The sequence below is a fragment of the Salmo salar genome, chromosome 02, assembly GCF_965601325.2.
Source record: "Salmo salar chromosome 02, fSalSal1, whole genome shotgun sequence".
In the NCBI taxonomy this organism is placed as follows: Eukaryota; Metazoa; Chordata; class Actinopteri; order Salmoniformes; family Salmonidae; genus Salmo; species Salmo salar.
In genome coordinates, this window is record NC_138292.1 from 83,314,906 (window position 1) to 83,341,248 (window position 26,343).

A 26,343-nucleotide genomic window follows, 5' to 3' on the forward strand; every position below is an offset into this window, starting at 1 on the left:
GTGGTACTAGTCAGTCTGTCCATGTGGTACTAGTCAGTCTGTCCATGTGGTACTAGTCAGTCTGTCCATGTGGTAGAAGTCAATCTGACACAAACACACTAACGAAGTCTGTCCATGTGGTAGTAGTCAGTCTGTCCATGTGGTACTAGACAGTCTGTCCATGTGGTACTAGTCAGTCTGTCCATGTGGTACTAGTCAGTCTGTCCATGTGGTACTAGTCAGTCTGTCCATGTGGTAGAAGTCAATCTGACACAAACACACTAACGAAGTCTGTCCATGTGGTAGTAGTCAGTCTGTCCATGTGGTACTAGACAGTCTGTCCATGTGGTACTAGTCAGTCTGTCCATGTGGTACTAGTCAGTCTGTCCATGTGGTACTAGTCAGTCTGTCCACGTGGTACTAGTCAGTCTGTCCACGTGGTACTAGTCAGTCTATCCACGTGGTACTAGTCAGTCTATCCACGTGGTACTAGTCAGTCTATCCACGTGGTACTAGTCAGTCTATCCACGTGGTACTAGTCAGTCTATCCACGTGGTACTAGTCAGTCTATCCATGTGGTACTAGTCAGTCTATCCATGTGGTACTAGTCAGTCTATCCATGTGGTACCAGTCAGTCTGTCCATGTGGTACTAGTCAGTCTGTCCATGTGGTAGAAGTCAATCTGACACAAACACACTAACGAAGTCTGTCCATGTGGTAGTAGTCAGTCTGTCCATGTGGTACTAGACAGTCTGTCCATGTGGTACTAGTCAGTCTGTCCATGTGGTACTAGTCAGTCTGTCCATGTGGTCCTAGTCAGTCTGTCCATGTGGTCCTAGTCAGTCTGTCCATGTGGTACTAGTCAGTCTGTCCATGTGGTACTAGTCAGTCTGTCCATGTGGTCCTAGTCAGTCTGTCCATGTGGTACTAGTCAGTCTGTCCATGTGGTACTAGACAGTCTGTCCATGTGGTAGAAGTCAATCTGACACAAACACACTAACGAAGTCTGTCCATGTGGTACTAGACAGTCTGTCCATGTGGTACTAGTCAGTCTGTCCATGTGGTACTAGTCAGTCTGTCCATGTGGTACTAGTCAGTCTGTCCATGTGGTACTAGTCAGTCTGTCCATGTGGTAGAAGTCAATCTGACACAAACACACTAACGAAGTCTGTCCATGTGGTACTAGACAGTCTGTCCATGTGGTACTAGTCAGTCTGTCCATGTGCTACTAGTCAGTCTGTCCATGTGGTACTAGTCAGTCTGACTTCTACCACATGGACAGACTGACTAGTACCACATGGACAGACTGACTAGTAGCACATGGACAGACTGACTAGTACCACATGGACAGACTGTCTAGTACCACATGGACAGACTTCGTTAGTGTGTTTGTGTCAGATTGACTTCTACCACATGGACAGACTGACTAGTACCACATGGACAGACTGACTAGTACCACATGGACAGACTGACTAGTACCACATGGACAGACTGACTAGTACCACATGGACAGACTGTCTAGTACCACATGGACAGACTTCGTTAGTGTGTTTGTGTCAGATTGACTTCTACCACATGGACAGACTGTCTAGTACCACATGGACAGACTGACTAGTACCACATGGACAGACTGACTAGGACCACATGGACAGACTGACTAGTACCACATGGACAGACTGACTAGTACCACATGGACAGACTGACTAGGACCACATGGACAGACTGACTAGGACCACATGGACAGACTGACTAGTACCACATGGACAGACTGACTAGTACCACATGGACAGACTGTCTAGTACCACATGGACAGACTGACTACTACCACATGGACAGACTTCGTTAGTGTGTTTGTGTCAGATTGACTTCTACCACATGGACAGACTGACACAAACACACTAATGAAGTCTGTCCATGTGGTACTAGTCAGTCTGTCCATGTGGTACTAGTCAGTCTGTCCATGTGGTACTAGTCAGTCTGTCCATGTGGTACTAGACAGTCTGTCCATGTGGTACTAGTCAGTCTGTCCATGTGGTACTAGACAGTCTGTCCATGTGGTACTAGTCAGTCTGTCCATGTGGTACTAGTCAGTCTATCCATGTGGTACTAGTCAGTCTATCCATGTGGTACTAGTCGGTCTGTCCATGTGGTACTAGACGGTCTGTCCATCTGGTACTAGTCAGTCTGTCCATGTGGTACTAATCAGTCTGTCCATGTGGTACTAGTCAGTCTATCCATGTGGTACTAGTCAGTCTATCCATGTGGTACTAGTCAGTCTATCCATGTGGTACTAGTCAGTCTATCCATGTGGTACTAGTCAGTCTGTCCATGTGGTACTAGTCAGTCTGTCCATGTGGTACTAGTCAGTCTGTCCATGTGGTACTAGTCAGTCTGTCCATGTGGTACTAGTCAGTCTGTCCATGTGGTAGAAGTCAATCTGACACAAACACACTAACGAAGTCTGTCCATGTGGTACTAGTCAGTCTGTCCATGTGGTACTAGTCAGTCTGTCCATGTGGTACTAGTCAGTCTATCCATGTGGTACTAGTCAGTCTATCCATGTGGTACTAGTCAGTCTATCCACGTGGTACAAGTCAGTCTATCCACGTGGTACTAGTCAGTCTATCCACGTGGTACTAGTCAGTCTATCCACGTGGTACTAGTCAGTCTATCCACGTGGTACTAGTCAGTCTATCCATGTGGTACCAGTCAGTCTGTCCATGTGGTACTAGTCAGTCTGTCCATGTGGTACTAGTCAGTCTGTCCATGTGGTAGAAGTCAATCTGACACAAACACACTAACGAAGTCTGTCCATGTGGTAGTAGTCAGTCTGTCCATGTGGTACTAGACAGTCTGTCCATGTGGTACTAGTCAGTCTGTCCATGTGTTACTAGTCAGTCTATCCACGTGGTACAAGTCAGTCTATCCACGTGGTACTAGTCAGTCTATCCACGTGGTACTAGTCAGTCTATCCACGTGGTACTAGTCAGTCTATCCACGTGGTACTAGTCAGTCTATCCATGTGGTACCAGTCAGTCTGTCCATGTGGTACTAGTCAGTCTGTCCATGTGGTACTAGTCAGTCTGTCCATGTGGTAGAAGTCAATCTGACACAAACACACTAACGAAGTCTGTCCATGTGGTAGTAGTCAGTCTGTCCATGTGGTACTAGACAGTCTGTCCATGTGGTACTAGTCAGTCTGTCCATGTGGTACTAGTCAGTCTGTCCATGTGGTACTAGTCAGTCTGTCCATGTGGTACTAGTCAGTCTATCCATGTGGTACTAGTCAGTCTATCCATGTGGTACTAGTCAGTCTATCCATGTGGTACTAGTCAGTCTGTCCATGTGGTACTAGTCAGTCTGTCCATGTGGTAGAAGTCAATCTGACACAAACACACTAACGAAGTCTGTCCATGTGGTACTAGACAGTCTGTCCATGTGGTCCTAGTCAGTCTGTCCACGTGGTACTAGTCAGTCTGTCCACGTGGTACTAGTCAGTCTATCCACGTGGTACTAGTCAGTCTATCCACGTGGTACTAGTCAGTCAATCCACGTGGTACTAGTCAGTCTATCCATGTGGTACCAGTCAGTCTGTCCATGTGGTACTAGTCAGTCTGTCCATGTGGTACTAGTCAGTCTGTCCATGTGGTAGAAGTCAGTCTGTCCATGTGGTACTAGTCAGTCTGTCCATGTGGTAGAAGTCAATCTGACACAAACACACTAACGAAGTCTGTCCATGTGGTACTAGACAGTCTGTCCATGTGGTCCTAGTCAGTCTGTCCACGTGGTACTAGTCAGTCTGTCCACGTGGTACTAGTCAGTCTATCCACGTGGTACTAGTCAGTCTATCCACGTGGTACTAGTCAGTCAATCCACGTGGTACTAGTCAGTCTATCCATGTGGTACCAGTCAGTCTGTCCATGTGGTACTAGTCAGTCTGTCCATGTGGTACTAGTCAGTCTGTCCATGTGGTAGAAGTCAGTCTGTCCATGTGGTACTAGTCAGTCTGTCCATGTGGTAGAAGTCAATCTGACACAAACACACTAACGAAGTCTGTCCATGTGGTAGTAGTCAGTCTGTCCATGTGGTACTAGACAGTCTGTCCATGTGGTACTAGTCAGTCTGTCCATGTGGTACTAGTCAGTCTGTCCATGTGGTACTAGTCAGTCTATCCATGTGGTACTAGTCAGTCTATCCATGTGGTACTAGTCAGTCTGTCCATGTGGTACTAGTCAGTCTGTCCATGTGGTACTAGTCAGTCTGTCCATGTGGTAGAAGTCAATCTGACACAAACACACTAACGAAGTCTGTCCATGTGGTACTAGACAGTCTGTCCATGTGGTCCTAGTCAGTCTGTCCATGTGGTCCTAGTCAGTCTGTCCATGTGGTACTAGTCAGTCTGTCCATGTGGTACTAGTCAGTCTGTCCATGTGGTACTAGTCAGTCTATCCATGTGGTACTAGTCAGTCTATCCATGTGGTACTAGTCAGTCTGTCCATGTGGTCCTAGTCAGTCTGTCCATGTGGTCCTAGTCAGTCTGTCCATGTGGTCCTAGTCAGTCTGTCCATGTGGTACTAGTCAGTCTGTCCATGTGGTACTAGACAGTCTGTCCATGTGGTACTAGTCAGTCTGTCCATGTGGTACTAGTCAGTCTGTCCATGTGGTACTAGTCAGTCTGTCCATGTGGTACTAGACAGTCTGTCCATGTGGTACTAGACAGTCTGTCCATGTGGTACTAGTCAGTCTGTCCATGTGGTACTAGTCAGTCTGTCCATGTGGTACTAGTCAGTCTGTCCATGTGGTACTAGTCAGTCTGTCCATGTGGTACTAGTCAGTCTGTCCATGTGGTACTAGTCAGTCTGTCCATGTGGTAGAAGTCAATCTGACACAAACACACTAACGAAGTCTGTCCATGTGGTACTAGTCAGTCTGTCCATGTGGTACTAGTCAGTCTGTCCATGTGGTACTAGTCAGTCTGTCCATGTGGTACTAGACAGTCTGTCCATGTGGTACTAGACAGTCTGTCCATGTGGTACTAGACAGTCTGTCCATGTGGTACTAGTCAGTCTGTCCATGTGGTACTAGTCAGTCTGTCCATGTGGTACTAGACAGTCTGTCCATGTGGTACTAGACAGTCTGTCCATGTGGTACTAGTCAGTCTGTCCATGTGGTACTAGTCAGTCTGTCCATGTGGTAGAAGTCAATCTGACACAAACACACTAACGAAGTCTGTCCATGTGGTAGTAGTCAGTCTGTCCATGTGGTACTAGTCAGTCTGTCCATGTGGTACTAGTCAGTCTGTCCATGTGGTACTAGTCAGTCTGTCCATGTGGTACTAGTCAGTCTGTCCATGTGGTACTAGTCAGTCTGTCCATGTGGTACTAGTCAGTCTGTCCATGTGGTACTAGTCAGTCTGTCCATGTGGTACTAGTCAGTCTGTCCATGTGGTACTAGTCAGTCTGTCCATGTGGTACTAGTCAGTCTGTCCATGTGGTACCAGTCAGTCTGTCCATGTGGTCCTAGTCAGTCTGTCCATGTGGTCCTAGTCAGTCTATCCATGTGGTACTAGTCAGTCTGTCCATGTGGTACTAGTCAGTCTGTCCATGTGGTAGAAGTCAATCTGACACAAACACACTAACGAAGTCTGTCCATGTGGTACTAGTCAGTCTGTCCATGTGGTACTAGACAGTCTGTCCATGTGGTACTAGTCAGTCTGTCCATGTGGTACTAGTCAGTCTGTCCATGTGGTACTAGTCAGTCTGTCCATGTGGTAGAAGTCAATCTGACACAAACACACTAACGAAGTCTGTCCATGTGGTACTAGTCAGTCTGTCCATGTGGTACTAGTCAGTCTGTCCATGTGGTACTAGTCAGTCTGTCCATGTGGTAGAAGTCAATCTGACACAAACACACTAACGAAGTCTGTCCATGTGGTACTAGACAGTCTGTCCATGTGGTACTAGTCAGTCTGTCCATGTGCTACTAGTCAGTCTGTCCATGTGGTACTAGTCAGTCTGTCCATGTGGTAGAAGTCAATCTGACACAAACACACTAATGAAGTCTGTCCATGTGGTACTAGTCAGTCTGTCCATGTGGTACTAGTCAGTCTGTCCATGTGGTACTAGTCAGTCTGTCCATGTGGTACTAGACAGTCTGTCCATGTGGTACTAGTCAGTCTGTCCATGTGGTACTAGACAGTCTGTCCATGTGGTACTAGTCAGTCTGTCCATGTGGTACTAGTCAGTCTATCCATGTGGTACTAGTCGGTCTATCCATGTGGTACTAGTCGGTCTGTCCACGTGGTACTAGACGGTCTGTCCACGTGGTACTAGTCAGTCTGTCCATGTGGTACTAATCAGTCTGTCCATGTGGTACTAGTCAGTCTATCCATGTGGTACTAGTCAGTCTATCCATGTGGTACTAGTCAGTCTATCCATGTGGTACTAGTCAGTCTATCCATGTGGTACTAGTCAGTCTATCCATGTGGTACTAGTCAGTCTATCCATGTGGTACTAGTCAGTCTATCCATGTGGTACTAGTCAGTCTATCCATGTGGTACTAGTCAGTCTGTCCATGTGGTACTAGTCAGTCTGTCCATGTGGTAGAAGTCAATCTGACACAAACACACTAACGAAGTCTGTCCATGTGGTACTAGACAGTCTGTCCATGTGGTACTAGTCAGTCTGTCCATGTGGTACTAGTCAGTCTGTCCATGTGGTACTAGTCAGTCTGTCCATGTGGTACTAGTCAGTCTGTCCATGTGGTACTAGTCAGTCTATCCATGTGGTACTAGTCAGTCTATCCACGTGGTACAAGTCAGTCTATCCACGTGGTACTAGTCAGTCTATCCACGTGGTACTAGTCATTCTATCCACGTGGTACTAGTCAGTCTATCCACGTGGTACTAGTCAGTCTATCCATGTGGTACCAGTCAGTCTGTCCATGTGGTACTAGTCAGTCTGTCCATGTGGTACTAGTCAGTCTGTCCATGTGGTAGAAGTCAATCTGACACAAACACACTAACGAAGTCTGTCCATGTGGTAGTAGTCAGTCTGTCCATGTGGTACTAGACAGTCTGTCCATGTGGTACTAGTCAGTCTGTCCATGTGGTACTAGTCAGTCTGTCCATGTGGTACTAGTCAGTCTGTCCATGTGGTACTAGTCAGTCTGTCCATGTGGTACTAGTCAGTCTGTCCATGTGGTAGAAGTCAATCTGACACAAACACACTAACGAAGTCTGTCCATGTGGTACTAGACAGTCTGTCCATGTGGTCCTAGTCAGTCTGTCCACGTGGTCCTAGTCAGTCTGTCCACGTGGTACTAGTCAGTCTATCCACGTGGTACTAGTCAGTCTATCCACGTGGTACTAGTCAGTCTATCCACGTGGTACTAGTCAGTCTATCCATGTGGTACCAGTCAGTCTGTCCATGTGGTACTAGTCAGTCTGTCCATGTGGTAGAAGTCAGTCTGTCCATGTGGTACTAGTCAGTCTGTCCATGTGGTAGAAGTCAATCTGACACAAACACACTAACGAAGTCTGTCCATGTGGTAGTAGTCAGTCTGTCCATGTGGTACTAGACAGTCTGTCCATGTGGTACTAGTCAGTCTGTCCATGTGGTACTAGTCAGTCTGTCCATGTGGTACTAGTCAGTCTGTCCATGTGGTACTAGTCAGTCTATCCATGTGGTACTAGTCAGTCTATCCATGTGGTACTAGTCAGTCTATCCATGTGGTACTAGTCAGTCTATCCATGTGGTACTAGTTAGTCTGTCCATGTGGTACTAGTCAGTCTGTCCATGTGGTACTAGTCAGTCTGTCCATGTGGTAGAAGTCAATCTGACACAAACACACTAACGAAGTCTGTCCATGTGGTACTAGACAGTCTGTCCATGTGGTCCTAGTCAGTCTGTCCATGTGGTCCTAGTCAGTCTGTCCATGTGGTACTAGTCAGTCTGTCCATGTGGTCCTAGTCAGTCTGTCCATGTGGTCCTAGTCAGTCTGTCCATGTGGTACTAGTCAGTCTGTCCATGTGGTACTAGACAGTCTGTCCATGTGGTACTAGTCAGTCTGTCCATGTGGTACTAGTCAGTCTGTCCATGTGGTACTAGTCAGTCTGTCCATGTGGTACTAGACAGTCTGTCCATGTGGTACTAGACAGTCTGTCCATGTGGTACTAGTCAGTCTGTCCATGTGGTACTAGTCAGTCTGTCCATGTGGTACTAGTCAGTCTGTCCATGTGGTACTAGTCAGTCTGTCCATGTGGTACTAGTCAGTCTGTCCATGTGGTACTAGTCAGTCTGTCCATGTGGTAGAAGTCAATCTGACACAAACACACTAACGAAGTCTGTCCATGTGGTACTAGTCAGTCTGTCCATGTGGTACTAGTCAGTCTGTCCATGTGGTACTAGTAGTCTGTCCATGTGGTACTAGTAGTCTGTCCATGTGGTACTAGTCAGTCTGTCCATGTGGTACTAGACAGTCTGTCCATGTGGTACTAGACAGTCTGTCCATGTGGTACTAGTCAGTCTGTCCATGTGGTACTAGTCAGTCTGTCCATGTGGTACTAGACAGTCTGTCCATGTGGTACTAGACAGTCTGTCCATGTGGTACTAGTCAGTCTGTCCATGTGGTACTAGTCAGTCTGTCCATGTGGTACTAGTCAGTCTGACCATGTGGTACTAGTCAGTCTGTCAGTCTGTCCATGTGGTACTAGTCAGTCTGTCCATGTGGTACTAGTCAGTCTGTCCATGTGGTACTAGTCAGTCTGTCCATGTGGTACTAGTCAGTCTGACCATGTGGTACTAGTCAGTCTGTCCATGTGGTACTAGTCAGTCTGTCCATGTGGTGGTAGTCAGTCTGTCCATGTGGTGGTAGTCAGTCTGTCCATGTGGTGGTAGTCAGTCTGTCCATGTGGTGGTAGTCAGTCTGTCCATGTGGTACTAGTCAGTCTGTCCATGTGGTACTAGTCAGTCTGTCCATGTGGTACTAGTCAGTCTGACCATGTGCTAGTAGTCATAGAAATGTTGAAGACTTATTTAGTGAGTCGGACATGTGTCAGGGGCTTCTAACGGTCACAGAATACAAAAAAATAAAACTAGTCACGTCGCAGAAACCAACGCCACCCTACTGGATGAGCTAAAATACATTTTCTCCCACTTCGAGCATAATGACTCAGATGCCGTGGAGAATCCCTGAGGACAACAAGCGTGGTGCCAGGTAAACAACCTGTCCCTCAACGTCAGCCAAACAAAGGAGCTGCCACCCGAGCGGCACAGAGATCTAAGGCACTGCATTGCAGTGTTTAAGGTGTCACTACAGACCCAGGTTCGATCCCAGAATTAACAGAACTCTGCTGATTATCCTGGTAACAGATACCAGTGGACAGATCTATTGTATTTGTTCAAACTACAGCACTTACTTTGATAAGTCAAATCTGATCCTTTCTTCTCTTCTCCTCCTCTCACAGTTCCATTCAGCCCCGTTGTTTTCCTGCAGTCCACCAGCAGCACAGACAACCTCTTCATACCCAGCAGTAAGGTGCTACCGGGAGAGGCATGACACGGGGACTCCAGGAGGGAGGAAGGGCTAGCGTTGTCCTGTTAACCATAAAGAGGGGACACAGACACATATCATTATGGATGCTGATGCCACTGTTGTCATAAAGTGCTTTACAGAAACCCAGCCCAGACCCAGATAGAGCAAGCTGAATGCTAGACCAGACCAAGCTGTACCATCTGGTGTTCTGATCTGGAGAGACTCTTCTCTGCCTCGTCAGCATCAGGATGTTGTTGAGGCTCCCCAGAGGATCCACAATAGTCATGTCTCTCTCCTGTGTGAATGACAACATCAAACAGATGGTAAACTTATGATCTTCTATTACAATCATAGGGTCTTTCAAGAGGCATTAATATGTCTAAAAAGGCCTAAAATGGCCACTTTCATCATGATTTTATAAAATATTGTTTATGATGCAATTGTAAAAGGGTCGTTCACAAAATGGGTGCCTTTTACGTCCCTTTGATATTTTAAGTAGAAATTATGCACCAATTTTAAAAGCCTGTTATATTAGATGACGGGAATAATGTAGACCACACGGATAATTCAATAAATCTATACATTTAAATGTCCCAGAATATATGTACCAATGGCAGATTGTCCCTTAAACAATTCCTACAGTACTGAACAACATATTCAAGTGTAGAACTTCAGTAGAATGCCCCTTTAAAACCCCACATTAGTTCAACAACTGCATAGTTTGTGTCCCTGTTTTTAACCCAGTACTCACTGGTGTTAATCTGATATTCTGTCTCCTCCTCCTCTTTCACTCCCAAAACGTCTTCCTCTTTTATTGAGATAGCATCCTCTTCCTCTTTTACTCCAAACGGTTCTTCCTCTTCTTTCAATGTTATGGCATCTTCCTCCTTTTTGATTCTGAAACATATCTCCTCTTCGTCTTTCACCCCAAAATGTTCTTTCTCTTCTTTCAATGTAATATCCACCTCTTCTTCTAATGTGATAGCCTCTTCTTCCTTTTTTAATCTTAAAGCTTCTTCCTCTTCTTCTTGTACGATCATGTTCAGCCCTAGAGCTTCTTTCTCCGAGTATCTTAGTGAGCTCATGGTCGGGATGTTAGCTAGCTAGATAGTTAGCATTAGCGATTAACCTAGTACAGTAACGTTAACAATTGAACAAATTAGCCAATTTCATTTAACAAGCAAACACTGACATTAATATACACAAGAATGGTCTAAAGTGTTACGGTTTTATGTTCGCTAGCAAACCACCGCATCGGTCGGATCAGAAGCCTTTTGTCGCTGTTGAAGAAGCCTCCTGTCCCGTCCACTAGATTACACGTCATTCAAGAAGCATCACCTGAAATACTCACATCGCCGCCTGCTGACTGGAGTGGGTAACGCAGATTGGGGGGAAAAATCTCCATTACAATGTTTATTCTGGCAAACAATGTCATAAGAAGTCATTTAAAAACAATCAGATGTTGTTTTCTCTTACTTCTTACAGCCAATTCTTCCCTCCAGGCTGCCTGCCCATTAGGCAGGATTAGGTGACAGATTGCCGATGGTGGCATATTCAGAGATAAATCGGACAAGACGCATCACTAACAACACATAATAACACCTCACATAATTCTGACGAAAAACAATGAAAAATTATCTCACCCAGTGACATATGGGCTATTGAAGTGAGCAGCCACGTGAAGCAGTGACAGATGGGGTTCTACCTGTGTAGAACACATGCCTCTTTGTCCTACCAGTCTCCAAAGTGCCCTTTTGGGTGGTGGTATAATTTGTATACATTTTCTGGGCGTAGTTGTAAAGGCTAAGTGAAAGTGAAAAAAAATACTACAAAATATAGCTTTGCGCTCTCTCTCTCTCTCTCTCTCTCGCTTCTCCTTCATTTTTAAAGAAATGTATTTGTTCAAAACTGCTAAACTATTGTCCTCTCTCTTTTTGAGTCAACTACTCACCACATTTGATGCACTGCAGTGCTAGCTAGCTGTAGCTTATGCGTTCAGTACTAGATTCATTCTCTGATCCTTTCATTGGGTGACAACATGTCAGTTAATGCTGCAAGAGCTCTGATGAGTTGGAGGACTTCCTCCGGAAGTTGCCATAATTACTGTGTAAGCTTATTGAAGGGGGTGAGAACCATGAGAAGTCAATGTACCCAGAGGAGGACAGAAGCTAGCTGTCCTCTGGGCTAGACCACGGTGCTACCCTACAGAGTGCTGTTGAGGCTACTGTAGACCATCATTGCAAAACAATGTGTTTTCATCAATTATTTGGTGGCGTGAATATATATTTACTGTATTTTTATCTAAAAAGGATAACTTTAATGTTAAACTTTTTTTAAATGAATTTCACAGAGGATCGTCCTCCCCTTTCTCCTCTGAGGAGCCTCCACTGATACATTCATACCGAGGCCTGACATTACATCACACACAACCTTACTGCCAGTCATATTGCAGACTTTACCTTATTACAAGTGTAATAGCTATCTGTCCTCATTCAATACTGCAAGAATCATTTATCTGTTCTCATTCAATACTGCAAGAGTCATTTAGATGTCCTCATTCAATATTGCAAGAATCATTTATCTGTCCTTATTCAATACTGTAAGAATCATTTAGCTGTCCTCATTCAATACTGCAAGAATCATTTAGCTTTCCTCATTCAATACTGCAAGAGACATTTAGCTTTCCTCATTCAATACTGCAAGAGTCATTTATCTGTCCTCATTCAATACTGCAAGAATCATTTAGCTGTCCTCATTCAATACTGCAAGAGTCATTTATCTGTCCTCATTCAATACTGCAAGAGTCATTTAGCTGTCCTCATTCAATATGGCGAGAGTCATTTATCTGAACACTGTTATGAGAAACACTTCAGACGATAAGTTATAAACCCAATCCACTATTTTATCTCTACCAAGTCTCTGGTGATATGATGATTCTCCCATTGACTGGAGTAGCCAACTCACATCGTATTGATCACCTGGGTCCAGATGGTCTGATCTGGTGTGTACCACCATCCTATTGATCACCTGGGTCCAGATGGTCTGATCTGGTGTGTACCACCATCCTATTGATCACCTGGGTCCAGATGGTCTGATCTGGTGTGTACCACCATCCTATTGATCACCTGGGTCCAGATGGTCTGATCTGGTGTGTACCACCATCCTATTGATCACCTGGGTCCAGATGGTCTGATCTGGTGTGTACCACCATCCTATTGATCACCTGGGTCCAGATGGTCTGATCTCGTGTGTACCACCATCCTATTGATCACCTGGGTCCAGATGGTCTGATCTGGTGTGTACCACCATCTGGATGGTCATTGTAATTGCTCTCAGAATGTCCTGTAATTTCTCCCAGGAACTCTGAGTGGGGGGGTAGGTGCCAAGGTTGGAACGGCAGACAAAGGACTATTTCCCTAAAGAATATTACAATATCATGAACCTATGGTGACAATCTGCAATATGTGTTTCATATCTAGCACATGTTGCAGAGCCACAGGCGAGCACCCACTTTCTGGACCCTCTGTCTGGACCCGCTGTCTGGACCCACTTTCTGGACCCTCTGTCTGGACCCTCTGTCTGGACCCACTGTCTGGACCCACTTTCTAGACCCTCTGTCTGGACCCGCTGTCTGGACCCACTTTCTAGACCCACTTTCTAGACCCTCTGTCTGGACCCACTGTCTGGACCCACTTTCTAGACCCACTGTCTGGACCCTCTGTCTGGACCCTCTGTCTGGACCCACTGTCTGGACCCTCTGTCTGGACCCACTGTCTGGACCCACTGTCTGGACCCTCTGTCTGGGCCCTCTGTCTGGGCCCACTTTCTGGACCGTCTGTCTGGACCCTCTGTCTGGACCCTCTGTCTGGACCCACTTTCTGGACCCTCTGTCTGGGGCCTCTGTCTGGGCCCTCTGTCTGGACCCAGTGACAGTCCACTGAGTGGTGGGACCTCTGTCTGGGCCCTCTGTCTGGACCCTCTGTCTGGGCCCTCTATCTGGGCCCGGTGACAGTCCACTGAGTGGTGGGACCCGCTGTGTTCCACAATTTACAGACACCCAATGGATTTGGTAACTTCCTCATGTCGGCAGAGACTTTCCAGTTCCTCTGCAACAGGTCCTGTTAGCGTTCTGCCTTTGTCTCCCTCTCCAAAAGGGAAGGCAACATTTCAGCAGCCTGCAGTGCCACTTCAGGAGAGGATGGGGCCTAATGCAAACACAGCGGGTGAAGGAAACTCCTGCGACACTGCAACAACTACAGTAAGTACATCGTAGTGGATTACACAGGATTGCTATTTATTGCTAAAACGAAGGCTGATGCTCTCTGGCGTGTAGGTAAGCAAAATAAAGAGAAAATTATAATCTGATTAGGTCAGAAATTATCATCTGACTAAATCAGAAATAACAAAGACAAAAAAACAATGTTTAATAACAGATATTATCTTTCTTCTTTATCAGACACCCAGCTCCACCAACACCATTCATCCCCCAGCTCCACCAACACCCTTTATCACCTAGCTCCACCAACACCCTTCATCACCCAGCTCCACCAACACCCTTCATCACCCAGCTCCACCAACACCCTTCATCACCCAGCTCCACCAACACCATTCATCACCCAGCTCCACCAACACCCTTCATCACCCAGCTCCACCAACACCCTTCATCACCCAGCTCCACCAACACCATTCATCACCCAGCTCCACCAACACCCTTCATCACCCAGCTCCACCAACACCCTTCATCACCCAGCTTCACCAACACCCTTCATCACCTAGCTCTACCAACACCCTTCATCACCCAGCTCCACCAACACCATTCATCACCCAGCTCCACCAACACCCTTCATCACCCAGCTTCACCAACACCCTTCATCACCCAGCTTCACCAACACCCTTCATCACCCAGCTCCCCCAACACTCTTTAGTACCCAGCTTGACCAACACCCTTTGGACAACAAAGAGCCTGGACCAACAACAGAATTGCTAGCATGACAGACTGAGCCTGGCCCCTTAGCTCAGTGGTTCTCTCCCTTTTTTGGTTAATGTACCCCTTATCACATGACTGTACCCTTGGGGATAAATACAGTACTACTATATACTGCCCTGCCCCTATCACATGACTGTACCCTTGGGGATTAATACAGTACTACTATATACTGCCCCTGTCACATGACTGTACCCTTGGGGATTAATACAGTAATACTGCCCCATCACATGACTGTACCCTTGGGGATTAATACAGTATTACTATATACTGCCCCTATCACGTGTCTGTACCCTTGGGGATTAATACAGTACTACTATATACTGCCCCATCACGTGACTATACCCTTGGGGATTAATACAGTACTACTATATACTGCCCCTGTCACATGACTGTACCCTTGGGGATTAATACAGTAATACTGCCCCATCACATGACTGTACCCTTGGGGATTAATACAGTATTACTATATACTGCCCCTATCATGTGTCTGTACCCTTGGGGATTAATACAGTACTACTATATACTGCCCCATCACGTGACTATACCCTTGGGGATTAATACAGTACTACTATATACTGCCCCTGTCACATGACTGTACCCTTGGGGATTAATACAGTAATACTGCCCCATCACATGACTGTACCCTTGGGGATTAATACAGTATTACTATATACTGCCCCTATCACGTGTCTGTACCCTTGGGGATTAATACAGTACTACTATATACTGCCCCATCACGTGACTGTACCCTTGGGGATTAATACAGTACTACTGCCCCTATCACATGTCTGTACCCTTGGGGATTAATACAGTATTACTATATACTGCCCCTGTAACATGACTGTACCCTTGGGGATTAATACAGTAATACTGCCCCATCACATGACTGTACCCTTGGGGATTAATACAGCATTACTATATACTGCCCCATCATGTGACTGTACCCTTGGGGATTAATACAGTACTACTGCCCCTATCACGTGACTGTACCCTTCGGGATTAATACAATACTACTATATACTGCCCCTGTAACATGACTGTACCCTTGAGGATTAATACATTAATACTGCTCCTATCACGACTGTACCCTTGGGGATTAATACAGTACTACTATATATTTCCCTATCACATGACTGTACCCTTGGGGATTAATACAGTACTACTATATATTGCCCTATCACATGACTGTACCCTTGAGGATTAATACAGTACTACTGCCCCTTATCACGTGACTGTACCCTTGGGGATTAATACAGTACTACTATATACTGCCCAATCATGTGACTGTACCCTTCGGGATTAATACAATACTACTATATACTGCCCCTATCACGTGACTATACCCTTGGGGATTAATACAGTAATACTGCCCCTGTCACATGACTGTACCCTTGGGGATTGTCATGACGTTGCCCTCTGAGTACAGCGAGCACAGTTGACCCCCTCCCCCTCTACCATCCCCCTACTTCTGCACCATCTCCCTCTGTCTCCTACACCCAGGCTGCTGTGGTCAGAAGGCGGTCGTAAATTCCAAAGGGAATGTCCTGCCTCACAGGCCACAGTTTTGAGACAGGGTGGTTTCATAGAGAGACAAAGGAATTCTTCCACCTCAGAGGACGGGGGAACCGAACGACATTTATGTTCTGGAGAAGGTATAAAAGATTGGTGAAGAATCCAGCTACGAACTGGTCCGTTTGGTACAATTTTATGAAACTCATGAGAGACAATACGGCCACATTACCATGGCTCTGTTTATATAATAGCCTCAGTGGTGAGACTTACATCTAAATGGTTGTATAAAATTATTGAATAAGGATAGAACTGTTTGTGATATTGTGCAATGTGATTTTGGACTGTTAATGAAGGAAACTCCAATTCCCTTTGGAGTCTTAAGTCATCGGCACGCCCCCAGGGACACAGACAGGACCTGGCGTCATGTGACAGACTTTTCTACGTTCAGTATATAAACCCCCACCCAGGGTTTCTTTCTGGAGACCAGCTTACCTCGAGAAGAGAGGGCCAAGGTTTGACCATGCATTCCTCTACTGAACTTTAACCATACCACGTGGTTAAACTTTTAGACTATCGAAACCGACAGAATAATAACAAGTCTTTGATATTAATTACTAGTCTGCAGCTAGAAATTCTGTATCATTGAACGCGAAGACCGACGAAACATCCATTCTATAATGACATTAATGAATGTCGCTTTGAAAGATCCATCTAACCAAGAGAGAGAGGATGAAACTCTCCAACAAAGATCTTGACAACACACTGAGTGTAAATATATATATTGATTGCAATTGTTTCCGAATGAGTGAGCGTTCATGTACAAAGTTATAGCATATCAATTGTTAATATTTACCAACTCTGTGTGCCTTCTCTGCTGCCCCCACCCCCCTTGTTTGTTTAACAAGCCGCCATGCCGGTTTAGCCCACTAGGGCACATTCCTCTACCATTGTTTTGTAACGATACCTACTGTTTTGTATGCTTTCTGTGAATTACTTAGTTTAGTAAATAAATTATTTTAAGACAATTGATGTATGGATGACTTAGTGAAGACTGGGTTCGTGCAGATAACAACAATTTACGACGTTTGGAATGAGACTGACGCGAGGTAAAAATAAGTCATTAAATCAGAAGACTCATAGGTCAGATATTATGATATCTGGAAAATTATATTAGGAAAATTATAACTTTGTAATCTGAATATTTTCCTTGGTGCCCCGACCTTCTAGTTAATTACAGTTACACAATTAATCAGTTAATCGCGTAATAATAATTACAGAGAGTTATTTGATAAAAATAAGTATTCGGTTTTAATGATGCCCAAAGACACGACAGGATTAATACAGTACTACTATATACTGCCCCTGTCACATGCCTGTAACCTTGCGGATTAATACAGTACTACTATATACTGCCCCTGTCACATGCCTGTAACCTTGCGGATTAATACAGTACTACTATATACTGCCCCATCACGACTGTACCCTTGGGGATTAATACAGTACTACTGCCCCTGTCACATGACTGTACCCTTGGGGATTAATACAGTACTACTATATACTGCCGTGTCACATGACTGTACCCTTGGGGATAAATACAGTAATACTGCCCCTATCCCATGACCATGCTTCGAGATGAAAAACAAAATGTAGGCCTAATCATGAGTATGATTTTATATATACAATTAGATTTCATGACAAAAACACACATTTTCAGTCAAAAGCAAAAGTCAGAACACAGCCTCTCATTTCTCTCATGTGATTTCAGGTCCATGTCTTTCCACAACGAGAGCAGTGGTATGTCTTCTCGAGACAAGAGACAAGGTTGCAGTCTGAGGCCAACTTTATTCAATATATGCAAATGAATTGGGGAGCGAGACAAGGTTTCAGTCTTTGTCCAACTTTATTCAATATATACAAATTAATTGGGGAGTGAGACTTGGTTGCAGACTGAGGCCAACTTTATTCAAAATATACAAATGAATTGGGGAGCGAGACAAGGCTGCAGTCTGAGGCCAACTTTAATCAACATTTTCAAATTAATTGGGAAGCGAGACAAGGTTGCAGTCTTTGTCCAACTTTATTCAAAGTTTACAAATTAATTGGGGAGCGAGACAAGGTTGCACTCTGAGTCCAACTTTATTCAATATATACAAATAAATTGGAGAGGGAGACAGGGTTTCAATCTTAGTCCAGCTGTATTAAACATAACAAACTTGAATGTCACAACATTTTAAACAGACATCAAAGTCAGACTCTCTCTCTCCCTCTACTAATTGGGCAGTCAGTTATAAGTATCTATGGCCAGGCCATGTTTCAGAAAACGGGGGAAGGGTGGGAAGTGGTAGGGGCAGGGGAACAAAGACTTGGGGAGGAGCAACTAAAAGCAGCAGGTGAGGGGTTAGAGCCCCGAATCATAAAATGCTTAGTTTTTAAACTACATTTTAGTCTAAGATAATTCTTTAAAGAAATCAAAAGTCAATTCTATTTCAAGTTCTACATCTACAAATAAAGTTTAAACATCACAGCAATATTCTAGGGGTGGTTTTTTGAGGGTCTGAAGGTCGGTTTGCACCCTGTTTGACCCCAACCATGACCAGAACCATCAGAGGGGTTGTGTTGTATAAAGGAGGGCCTCTCCTAGGTTTGAGTATGTCTGGAGAGAGAGAGCTAGATCTACTCAGACATATACTATATAAAGCTAGCTAGATCTACTCAGGCTTATACTGTATAAAGCTAGCTAGATCTACTCTCTTGTACTGTATAAAGCTAGCCAACTAGTTAGCTTCACTTTCTAGCTCAGGCTACATGCTATCCGTATTATGACGATGGATATTGATCTGGTACCCACTCAAGCATGCTTGAGCTAGGCTTGTAACTGCGCGTTTATGTTGCACGTGGCTAGTTGAACACAGAACTCTTCATGGAGACAGACAATGCTGAAACATCAATCCATGGGTGGAGTCAGTGACACATTTTAATTTGTGCCAAAATCAAAATGAAAGAAAAGTTATATTCTTGCAAATTCAGCAGTGCAGGCTTTTATAAGACCCATCTTTATTTTATTAATGTGGCATAAACATAAACCCAAAGATATGCACTTTGTGTGTTTCCTGATAAACGTTAAGTCCATGTGATGTGGCTTCAAACAATGTCCCAACATTCTAAAAATGACCACTTCTTTTAAAGAACGTCCAGGTTTGTCACACAGTTCCTTTTTGATGAGTGGTGAAGGAAATAATAGTTTCCTGTATGCATAGACAGGTTCGAATTGATATGGATGGTAAAAAGGTTCACACATGTAAAAAGGATTAAATTACACAGTATAAATAATGGCTTCGGACGTTTCTCTCCGGAGTGAGGATTCATTCATGCTCTTTCAGTTGATAAAACCATTAACATTTCATTCCACAGTGGGAACAGTAGAAGGCTTCTCCTTTGTGTGTCTTTGCTCATGCACTTTCATGTTCCATAAATTCTTAAAACTCTTTTCACATTGAGAACAGTGGAAAGGTTTCTCCACAGAGTGTATTAGCTCATGTTTTTTCAGGTATCTTGACTGGGTGAAATCCTTCCCACACTGGAAGCAGTGGAAAGGTTTCTCTACAGAGTGTGTTAGCTCATGTCTTTTCAGGTGTCCTGATAAAAAAAATGTCTTTCCACACTGGGAGCAGTGGTAAGGCTTCTCTCCTGTGTGTGTCCTCTCATGATATTTTAGGTCCCCCGACCGTGCAAAACTTTTTTCACACTGGGAGCAGTGGTAAGGTTTCTCCACAGAGTGCATTGTCTCATGTTTTTTCAGGTATCTTGACTGGGTGAAATCCTTCCCACACTGGAAGCAGTGGAAAGGCTTCTCAACAGAGTGTGTTAGCTCATGTCTTTTCAGGTGTCCTGATAAAAAAAAATTCTTTCCACACTGAGAACAGCGGTAAGGCTTCTCTCCTGTGTGTGTCCTCTCATGATATTTCAGGTCCCTCGGTCGGACAAAACTTTTTTCACACTGGGGGCAGTGGTAAGGTTTCACTCCAGAGTGTATTCTTTTATGTTCTTTAAGGTATTTTGATGAGGAAAAAGTCTTTACACACTTAGAGCAATGGTAGGGTTTCTCTGCTGTGTGTGTTCGCTCGTGTTCCTTCAGGGACCCTAATGTAAAAAAATTCTTGCCACACTGGGAACAATGGAAAGGTTTCTCATCAGAGTGTGTTATCTCATGTTTTCTCAGAGAATCTGATGAGAAAAATGTATTTTCACACTGGGAGCAGTGATAAGGCTTATATACAGAGTGTATTAGCTCATGATTTTTTAGGTTTCCTAACTGGGTAAATCTCTTCCCACACTGGGAGCAGTGGTAAGGCCTCTCTCCAGTGTGCGTTCTCTTATGCCCTTTTAGATGCCCTAACTGGGAAAATCTCTTTCCACAATGAGAGCAGTGGTAAGGCTTCTCCCCTGTATGTGTTTTCTCATGTATTTTCAGGCTCCCTAACCAGCTAAAACTCTTTCCACACTGAGAGCAGTGGTGAGGCGTCTCTCCAGAGTGTATTCTCTCATGTTGTTTCAGGCCATCTAACCGGCTAAATTCCTTACCACAGTCTGAACAGTGGTATGGCTTTTCTCCAAAGTGTATTATTCTTTTATGTACTTTCAGGTATTCTAATGTAGTAAATCTCTTTCCACAGTGGGAGCAGGGGTGTCGTCTTGCTGGTTTGGGCATCACTGGGTCTGGTTCCACTGAGGGACTCTTCCCGCTGTCAGAGTTAGAATCTGGTCTCTCTCCTGCTAAAGAGAGTATTTGATTAAACAGAGAGACCTGAATGAAACCTCCACATGATAAAACTGTCTTCCAATGAGGTTTAATCTAGACTAGATCCCCCAATAAACGAGCAGAGCGCGTCATCACAGAGTGGCTGTAGTGCTTTGAGGCTAATATAAACACTATCAAACTTAGTGTTGTTATGCATGTATTAGACCTAATGGGTAAGTATAGGATACATATATTAGACCTAATGGATAAATAGACTAGTCAGTATAGGATACATTAAGAACAGCTGGCTGGTTAGACACTCTATCGGCAGGACAGAACCTCTGGTAAGACATGGGGCGGTGGTAAGGTTTCTCCACAATATGCATTTATGTAAACAACAGCTGGTGCACGATATCTAATATTAAAGAAGTCTCAAAGTTTTGCTTGCCTGGGGTAGAGTATCTCATGATAAGCTGTAGACCACACCATCTACCTAGAGAAGTTTCATCTGTATTTTTCGTAGCTGTCTACATACCACCACAGACCGAGGCTGGCACTAAAACTGCACTCAATGAGCTCTATTCCGCCATAAGCAAACAGGAAAATGCTCATCCAGAGGTGGCACTCCTGGTGGCCGATGACTTTAATGCAGGGAAACTTAAGTCAGTTTTACTTCATTTCTATCAGCATGTTAAATGTGCAACCAGAGGGGAAAAAAATTCTAGGCCACCTGTACTCTACACACAGTGACGCGTACAAAGCTCTCCCTTGCCCTCCATTTGGCAAATCTGATCACAATTCTATCCTCCTGATTCCTGCTTACAAGCACAAATTAAAGCAGGAAGCACCAGTGACTCGGGCTATAAAAAAGTGGTCAGATGAAGCAGATGCTAAACTACAGGACTGTTTTGCTATCACAGACTGGAATATGTTCCAGGATTCTTCCGATGGCATTGAGGAGTACACCATATCAGTCACTGGCTTTATCAATAAGTATATCGAGGACGTCGTCCCCACAGTGACTGTACGTACATACCCCAACCACTGCACGGCAAGGCACGACTCCAACACCATAATTATGTTTGCTGATGACACAACAGTGGTAGGCCTGATCACCGACAACGAAGAGACAGCCTATAGGGAAGAGGTCAGAGACCTGAACATGTGGTGCAAGGACAACAACCTCTCCCTCAACGTGATCAAGACAAAGGAGATGATTGTGGAATACAGGCAAAGGAGGACAGAGCACGCCCCCATTCTCATCGACGGGGCTGCAGTGGAGCAGGTTGAGAGCTTCAAGTTCCTTGAGGTCCACATCACCAACAAACTAACATGGTCCAAGCACACCAAGACAGTCGTGAAGAGGGCACAACAAAGCCTATTCCCTCTCAGGAGACGGAAAAGATTTGGCATGGGTCCTCAGATCCTCAAAAGGTTTTACAGCTGCACCATCGAGAGCATCCTGACTGGTTGCATCACTGCCTGGTATGGCAACTGCTCGGTCTCCGACCGCAAGGCCGAGGGTAGTGCGTATGGCCCAGTACATCACCGGGGCCAAGCTTTCTGCCATCCAGGACTTGTCAAAGACTCCAAAATTGTCAGACTCCAGCCACCCTAGTCATAGACTGTTACTCTGCTACCGCATGGCAAACCCCCAAGCCATAAGACTCCTGAGCAGCTAATCAAATGGATACCCAGACTCTGTGCATTGCCCCCCCACCATCTGTTATTATCTATGCATAGCTACTTTAATAACTCTACCTACATGTACATAATTACCTCAATTACCTCGACACCGGTGCCCCTGAACATTAACACATTGACTCTGTACTGGTACCTCCTGTATATAGTCTCCACATTGACTCTGTACCAGTACCCCCTGTATATAGTCTCCACATTGACTCTGTACCAGTACCTCCTGTATATAGCCTCCACATTGACTCTGTACCAGTACCTCCTGTATATAGCCTCCACATTGACTCTGTACCAGTACCCCCTGTATATAGCCTCCACATTGACTCGTAAGTAAGCATTTCACTGTAAGGTACCCCCTGTTGTACCTGTTGTATTCAGCGCATGTAACAAATAAACTTTGATGTGATTTGATTTATTAGACCTAATGGATAAATAGACTAGTCAGTATAGGATACATGTATTAGACCTAATGGATAAATAGACTAGTCAGTATAGGATACATGTATTAGACCTAATGGATAAATAGACTAGTCAGTATAGGATACATGTATTAGACCTAATGGATAAATAGACTAGTCAGTATAAGATACATGTATTAGACCTAATGGATAATAGACTAGTTAGTATAGGATACATGTATTAGACCTAATGGGTAAATAGACTAGTCAGTATAGGATACATGTATTAGACCTAATGGATAAATAGACTAGTCAGTATAGGATACATATATTAGACCTAATGGATAATAGACTAGTTAGTATAGGATACATGTATTAGACCTAATGGATAATAGACTAGTCAGTATAGGATACATGTATTAGACCTAATGGATAATAGACTAGTCAGTATAGGATACATGTATTAGACCTAATGGATAATAGACTAGTCAGTATAGGATACATGTATTAGACCTAATGGGTAAATAGACTAGTCAGTATAGGATACATTTGTGTTATTTGGTAGGATAGAGGATTTGGCTACTAGAGTAAACCATTGTTGTTCCATATGAATTCAATCACTTTCTAACTGCACCCCTTTATATTTAAATGAAACCTTCCAAACATGCCCATAGTAGAAGAGGTCAGAAACCTTCCAAACATGCCCATGGTAGAAGTGTCCAGAAACCTTCCAAACATGCCCATGGTAGAAGTGTCCAGAAACCTTCCAAACATGCCCATGGTAGAAGTGTCCAGAAACCTTCCAAACATGCCCATGGTAGAAGTGTCCAGAAACCTTCCAAACATGCCCATGGTAGAAGTGTCCAGAAACCTTCCAAACATGCCCATGGTAGAAGTGTCCAGAAACCTTCCAAACATGCCCATGGTAGAAGTGTCCAGAAACCTTCCAAACATGCCCATGGTAGAAGTGTCCAGAAACCTTCCAAACATGCCCATGGTAGAAGTGTCCAGAAACCTTCCAAACATGCCCATGGTAGAAGTGTCCAGAAACCTTCCAAACATACCCATGGTAGAAGTGTCCAGAAACCTTCCAAACATGCCCATGGTAGAAGTGTCCAGAAACCTTCCAAACATGCCCATGGTAAAAGAGTCCAGAAACCTTCCAAACATGCCCATGGTAGAAGTGTCCAGAAACCTTCCAAACATGCCCATGGTAGAAGTGTCCAGAAACCTTCCAAACATGCCCATGGTAGAAGTGTCCAGAAACCTTCCAAACATGCCCATGGTAGAAGTGTCCAGAAACCTTCCAAACATGCCCATGGTAGAAGAGTCCAGAAACCTTCCAAACATGCCCATGGTAGAAGAGGTCAGAAGGTGACTTTTTCGACCTCAATGCCAAAACATTCAGGAGATAGCAGTTCTCACTCATTTTGCATACCCCTCCCTACCATGAGACATCCATGTCTTCTTCACTGAAATAGATAAACAGTTGAGTTTGATATCAATAGAGTTTACGTGTTTGTAGATCATTTATTTTAAAGGTAAAAAATAAAAAATTGTCTTAAAAATTGTGAAATAGTTTGACAACCCTGTTTGTAAGCTTTCAAAAGAGCTCAAACTCAACCGTTGATCTTTTCCAGTGATGAAGACATGGACGTCTCAGGGTAGGGTATGCAAAGTGGGTGAACTTTGACCTATCTCTTGTCTAATAAATTAGACTGACCAATTCTTGGTATACAGTCTGGGGGGGGGACATATTGCAAAATTGAATAACATTGGAACTTACTCTACCGGTTGTTTGTGTGCTTGGTCCTTCAGTGGGTCAACATTTTAAACAATGTGCGTGGCTATACAAATCAAATCAAACATTGTCACATGCGCCGAATACAACAAGTGTAGACTTTACCGTGAAATGCTTTACTTACAAGCCCTTAACCAACAGTACCGTTCAAGAAGAAAATATTTACCAAGTAGACTAAAATAAAAAGTAATAATAAAAAGTAACACAAGAATAACGAGGCTCTATACATACCTACACAATGGAAGGCATCACCATAATCGGAACTAACCCTCTACTGAATGTTTTGGCATTGAAGTTACCAAAATGGGTGCAGTCAGAAAGTGATTGAAATCATATGGAATTACCCGATTCCTACAGTACAGAACAAGTGTAAAACCTCAGTAGAACGCCCCTTAAAAACCACACGGTGGTTCAACAACTGCAGAGAGTTTGTGCCCGTTTTTTAAATAATACTCACTGGTGTTATTCAGATCTTCAGTCTCCTCTCCCTCCTCCTCCTCCTCCCCTTTCACTCCCAAAACGTCTTCCTTCTCTTTTATTGAGATGGCCTCATCTTCTTTCACTATTACATCCTTCTCTTCTTCTTTCAATGTGATAGCCTCATCTTCCTCCTTTATTATTCTGAAAGCTTCTTCTTCCTCCTTCCCCCCCTTCACTCCAAAAACGGCATCCTCTTCATCATCCTCCTCTTCTTCTTCTTCTTTCACGACAACGTTCAGCCCCAGAGTTTCTTTCTCCGTCCAGTAGACCTCATCTTCTTTAGCAGGAGGGGAGTAGTTTAGTGAGCTCATGGTCGGGGATGTTAACTAGCTAGTTAGCATTAACGACTAGCCCAGAGTTAAACTAACATAACAAGCCAGGTAGTAGACAACGTAAATGGAGTAATTAGTAACTATGACGAGTGTGTTGAAACCACTTAATAAGTACAACGTTGGTGTAAAGAGCTTCAACGTTTCGGTTTAATGTTTGCTAGCGGTGCTACGGAGGTGGTGGAAGGAGTAGTCATCGTTGTTGTTGTTGAAAAAAGAGTCCCACCCCGTCCACTAGATTATACGTCACGCAAGAAGCGTCATCTGAAAGACTCACGTCGCCATCTGCTGACTGGAGTGGGAGTGAGCAAGGCCGTTCAACAAAATAATTTACTTCACTAATTCACTACACTGCAAAGAACGTCATATTCATTTAAAATAATACTTTCCAATACACAGATGTACAAGTGTAATATGAATATGTACATGAATATTAAATACTGTCATAAAAACAGGTAATGTGTTATTCTCTCAAAGTCACACTCTGTATTCCAAATTATTACTATTGCTACATAATATAAAAAGTGGGTTACCAACACAAACACTGGCATCACATGCAAATAGCACTGGATTTTATATAGTGTGAGCACACACACACACACACACACACACACACACACACACACACACACACACACACACGAAAGACGTTTGCAACGCCAGGGTTGTGGGTTCGATTCCCACGGGGGACCAGTACGGGGGAAAAATTGTATGAAATGTATGCATTCACTACTGTAAGTCGCTCTGGATAAGAGTGTCTGCTAAATGACTAAAATGTAAATGTAAATGAAAGACGCAGAGATTGACAATAAACTGTTTAATAACCAAAAGGATTGTGATGACATCATCAGTCTACACCTAACGTGTGTGACATTCAGTCTTCGTCTCTT

General features: G+C 44.1%; 1 protein-coding gene and 1 long non-coding RNA gene across 2 annotated transcripts in view; both read right to left on the minus strand.

Moving 5' to 3' along the window:
• LOC106595012 (uncharacterized) overlaps positions 1-10,838 on the minus strand; it is a 31,955-nt gene extending 21,117 nt beyond the window's left edge. Inside the window, exons 1-3 of the mRNA XM_014186399.3 lie at positions 10,265-10,838; positions 9,711-9,808; positions 9,398-9,575 (exon numbers count right to left, since the gene is read on the minus strand). Coding sequence (XP_014041874.2) covers positions 9,398-9,575; positions 9,711-9,808; positions 10,265-10,598 — 610 coding nt within the window. The 5' untranslated portion in view covers positions 10,599-10,838. The remainder of the gene's footprint in view (positions 1-9,397; positions 9,576-9,710; positions 9,809-10,264) is intronic.
• Positions 10,839-18,070: 7,232 nt separating this feature from the next.
• Positions 18,071-26,027, minus strand: LOC106594941 (uncharacterized). Its single transcript, XR_014382195.1, has 2 exons — positions 25,102-26,027; positions 18,071-20,785 (listed from the first exon to the last, which is right to left on the minus strand). It is a non-coding gene; the product is annotated as an uncharacterized LOC106594941 (long non-coding RNA).
• Between the last annotated feature and the right edge of the window lie 316 nt (positions 26,028-26,343).